The 4,327-nt window shown below is 42.9% G+C and overlaps 1 protein-coding gene across 1 annotated transcript; it reads right to left on the reverse strand.

Moving 5' to 3' along the window:
* Positions 1–2,365: 2,365 nt before the first annotated feature.
* LOC101855657 (bombesin receptor subtype-3-like) lies at positions 2,366–3,376 on the reverse strand. The gene has a single exon (XM_005103293.1). The coding sequence runs from the start codon at positions 3,374–3,376 to the stop codon at positions 2,366–2,368; it is 1,011 nt and encodes a 336-aa protein (XP_005103350.1).
* Between the last annotated feature and the right edge of the window lie 951 nt (positions 3,377–4,327).

Genomic DNA, 4,327 nt, shown 5'->3' on the forward strand with positions numbered 1-4,327 from the left:
CTTATCCAAGAAGGCTAGGTGTAGATCTTATCTACCATAAGATCAGTGGTGTGGCTGAAAGACAGCTGTAAGGAGTTGAGGAGTAGCAGTAGAAAGGCTGCCGAAAGAGTCAAGAGCCCATAGGAGGGGGCATCGGAGGTGAGGGGGTGGGGGCAGAAAGTGGAGACGAAAGCAGAAGACAGAACATTGTTAGAGAGTGGGAAAGGATGTGAAAGTGAAAAGAGAAAATTGTTAGAGAAGAAAATTTTCCGTCGCTATCCGGATTCGAACCAGTGGCCTATTGAATGAGAGGCGAACACCTTAACCTCTAGAGAACGAGAGCCCCCAGTGAATAGCTAGAAAACAAGTACAGTCGAACCTTCTCTAACGGTCACCTGTACAAACAGCCACTCCCCATTTCCACCCCATTTTTTTTTACATCGTAACAACACTGTCTGGCAAAGCCCATAATTGCTGTATATATTTCTACCAACATTAACTTACCGATGCCAAACTTGGTCCTTGAAAATCATACAAGAGAGAATAATGACCTTCTGGAAATGGAAATGTCGGGGAGGCGCAATAGATAGGGCTAGGACAGACCAAATCCGGGGACTCTCGTGGCCAAAAGGTTAATGTGTTCGCCTCTCATTCAAAGGTCTCGAGTTCGACTCCCGGTGGCGACGGAAAATTTTGTTCGCTAAAATTATCTCCTTTCACCTCATTTTCTGCTCTCTAACAATGTCCTGTCGTCTGCTTTCGTCTCCTCTTTCTGTCCCTAACCCTCTCACCACCTTTGCCCCTCCTCTGGGCTCCTGGCTCTTTCTGCAGCCTTTCTACTGCTACTCCTTGGCTCATTCTTATTGCTGTCTTTCAGCCACACCCCTGATCTTCTGGAAGGAAAGATCAACACCTAGCCTTCTCGGAAGAGGGCAAAAAGTCTAGGAGGTCCTGTGTGCAAGTTGTACACATTAAAGATCCCTTGGTAGTCTAAAATCGATAAGAGTAGGCTTCGGCCGCAACCAGGGCCAAATTCAAAATTTCCTACCAACTGAGAATGTTTAATGTGTCCCACGAGCTCATATGACCTCATGTAGTTACGAACGCAGTAAAACACTTACCAAAAAAAATCAAATCCAGAAAGAGGCGGTGAGTAAGACACAGTAGGAACAACACTAGTCCTCTGCCATAATTATCGAACGACAGAGAATAGATTCATGGCCACTTGGTCCTTTCCAAGAATGCTCCCTGACCGATCATTACCGTGAGTCTAATAGATAGCATTAATTTGTATGGTGCAAATTCCTGCTCAACAGCAAGCTCTATGCGCTTTACAATCTATACTATTACCCCAGCAGACCTGATAGCATTCTGAAACAATTTCAACTTCTTGTGAAGCATACAGTGCAAGCTGGCATGTATAGGTGCTACAACATAAGACACTCTGACTGGAGAAACAGAGGGAGACCAAGACGTCATTAGATTGACTCTTAGATTAGTTTTTTTTAGCAGGTTTTAGTTTTAGTAAGATTTTACGACACTCGCAACTGCATACGGTCATATCAAGAGCGCCAAGGGGTGGATGTCAACAGATAGGTCCAAACGGAGAATCAGACTTACTCTGCTCTCCTCTCTAGCCTCAACAGCACAAAGTCTGCTTCGACTATCAAGGCACCCCGGAAATATCAGTTCACAAGAGAGTGACAAACGTACAAAAGAAGTAGAGGAAAATGACGATAGTATGGATGAGGAAAGAAAAAGGAGTAGTTCCCCCTATATTGCTCAGACACACTAAGAGCATAACATTGATAAATCAGCCCATTTACAATTCTACAGTGCATAAGAACATGTTGCTATCCCCCCTTTGGGAATGGCATAAAGACACTTTCGTCAGTTGCACTGCCCTGGGGTGGGGGTGGGGAACACTGACTCTGTAAAGGACACCATCGGAGCCCTCGACCTGACCCTCCTCCAAGCCACTCGACTCACATCGAATGACACACAACTGTTTCTCCCAGCGACACACACCGGTACCAGGGGACGAAAAAAGAAAAAGTAAAGTAAAGAAAGAAATATATAAGCAAACATGAGATATTGAAGTTTCCAAAAATGTATGCAAGTAGGACCTATTGTTTTATTTTAACAAAGTGAAAGGGTGTAAAACCTCTTTCAACTTGTTTAGGTTATTATTTAAGAAGTAAGAAGTGGGACATCCGAATTGAACTTCTCCTGGTAGGATCGAGTCAGGTGGGCTGGTAGCCTTGAAAAGCCCACAAAATAACCCGAGTGCAAGAACACCCTGTTGAGGATTTGAACTAAAGCCGTCTGTTCCTAAGACTATCATGATACCAACTGAGTTAACAGAAAGCCCCACGCAATGGTCAACTCAAGTTGTTGTTGTTGTAGCACATCGGAGCATACGCTTCATTTCTTTGCGAAACTGGGTGCTTAACTCCCAGTAGAAAAATATATTGACGGAGGAATTGAGAATCTCAAGTAAGTAGACGACTGTAGATATGTTAAGAAACAGCTCGCTATGACGTCCATTCGCTTTGTAGCCCGGCACGAGGTTCACACACATGATGTTGACTGTGCTCGGGAAATAACACAGAAGGTAAGTCACAGAGATGACAGTGACTGTCTTGGCGACCTTGTCGTCACGCTTGGCTGAGGTTTCCGACGCCGCCGTCTGTTTGCTGGAAGACAGCCGCCATTTTGACTGTTGTTTCATTTTGACCACCAGAATTGCCGTAAAGACCATAATCCCGGCTGAGAGGGCGCACTGAAGAAATAAATTGTTCACCACTATCAGAGGCACCTCAATGCGACTCTTGTTTTTAATTGCTTTAAATGTGAGAAAGGTTCTGTTTCTTTTGTCTGAATGTTCCCACACAAATCTATAAAGATAGAATATCCAAGAATTAGAAGCCGTCACAAAGATGTAAATAGCAATAATAATGGCTCTGATTTTCCCAGTAGTGATGAGAGTCTTCACTTTCAAGGGTAACAGAATACATAAACATCTTTCAGCGGATATCAACAAAGTCAGACAGGCTGTGATTCTTCCGAAGATGAAGCGGGCAGTATCCCCAACACCATAAGCCATGCTAAGTGGGTGAAACGACAAATTCGGTGACTTGACCACCTCCGGTAGGAAGCAGATACAGCGCCATAGCGTCCCCAACAACCCCAGGAGATCGGAGACGGCCATGGAGAGAAGACTAATGTTAATTGTCTGTCGTCGGTCCATTCGACAGAACACGGCGATGTTGATCACGTTGGCGATACATCCGGCTAGGGTCAGGGGGGCTGACAAATATACACTTAGAACGGCCAGGAGATCAGAGTTGTTACCTGATACAACTGAGTTGCTGCGATGGTTGCTTGAGTTGCTCATCTTCAAAAATTCTCCTCATACAAATCTCTCTTCATGGGTGGTGTTCAGGTGCCACTTGTAGGTCCGACTTTTTTTCTTTCACTCTTTTGTGTCTGTCTCTCTGTCTTGCTTCTTCTTTGCACTATATAAACGTTTTTGTGTCGATGTGCTTCTATTAACTCAAACTCAAAACTAATAAATATATCTGCAGAACCACAGTGCCTGTGCCAGTCCTCAGTTTCTTTATACCTGTAAATTAGTTAAAACTCTCAATTTCTTCTTGGTTATCTCTGTGCAAATATCAGTTTTCTCCCTTGTTAACACACCAACCGTGTCAAACGTTTTTAATGCTAAAAATGATTTTTTTTTAAAGAGCTAAGTGCCTGTTTAAGGTGGCTTTAACCGACAGCGTATAATTATTTGAGCTACTCACAACGTGTTAAAGTCTGGGTAATAATACTTCATAGAATAAATTCTAAAAACAGTTTCTGATAATGACGACATCCGCCAACTTATTTACCCACTCTTTGAATGAGAGGGATTCCAAGACAGACATTGATTTTTCTAGCCTGAGCAAACTGCTCCTTAAATTTTTCATGTGGTCTTCGTTGGTAGGCAAGAAAGAATCGTCTTTGTTCATTGGGGTTTGAATTACAAATTATGTTTTCAGTTGACCTATTTAATTATTCATCTATCGACGAATTTAGCACACAAAGAAATTAGGCCAAAGGTTGTGGTGGTACATGCTACCTTTCAAAACATTCAGAGACCACGCAGGTTCATTTAGTGCAGGAACTGTCAGACCATGTAGATCATCGGACTCATACACAAATTACTCGAGGAGCCGCCGGAGATAGATTCTGGGTGAGCCTGAACTGTATTAGGTGTTCCACGAAAGAATAAAAAAAGATTTCAAGTAGAATTTTAAAGAATAGATCCACAAAAGAATAAAAAGATTTCAAGTAAATTTTT

This window comes from Aplysia californica, unplaced genomic scaffold (assembly GCF_000002075.1).
Source record: "Aplysia californica isolate F4 #8 unplaced genomic scaffold, AplCal3.0 scaffold00366, whole genome shotgun sequence".
NCBI classification, from domain to species: Eukaryota; Metazoa; Mollusca; class Gastropoda; order Aplysiida; family Aplysiidae; genus Aplysia; species Aplysia californica.

Coding starts and splice junctions, on each gene's coding strand:
- LOC101855657 (XM_005103293.1), bottom strand. CDS start 3,376: ATGAGCAACTCAAGCAACCATCGCAGCAACTCAGTTGTATCAGGTAAC.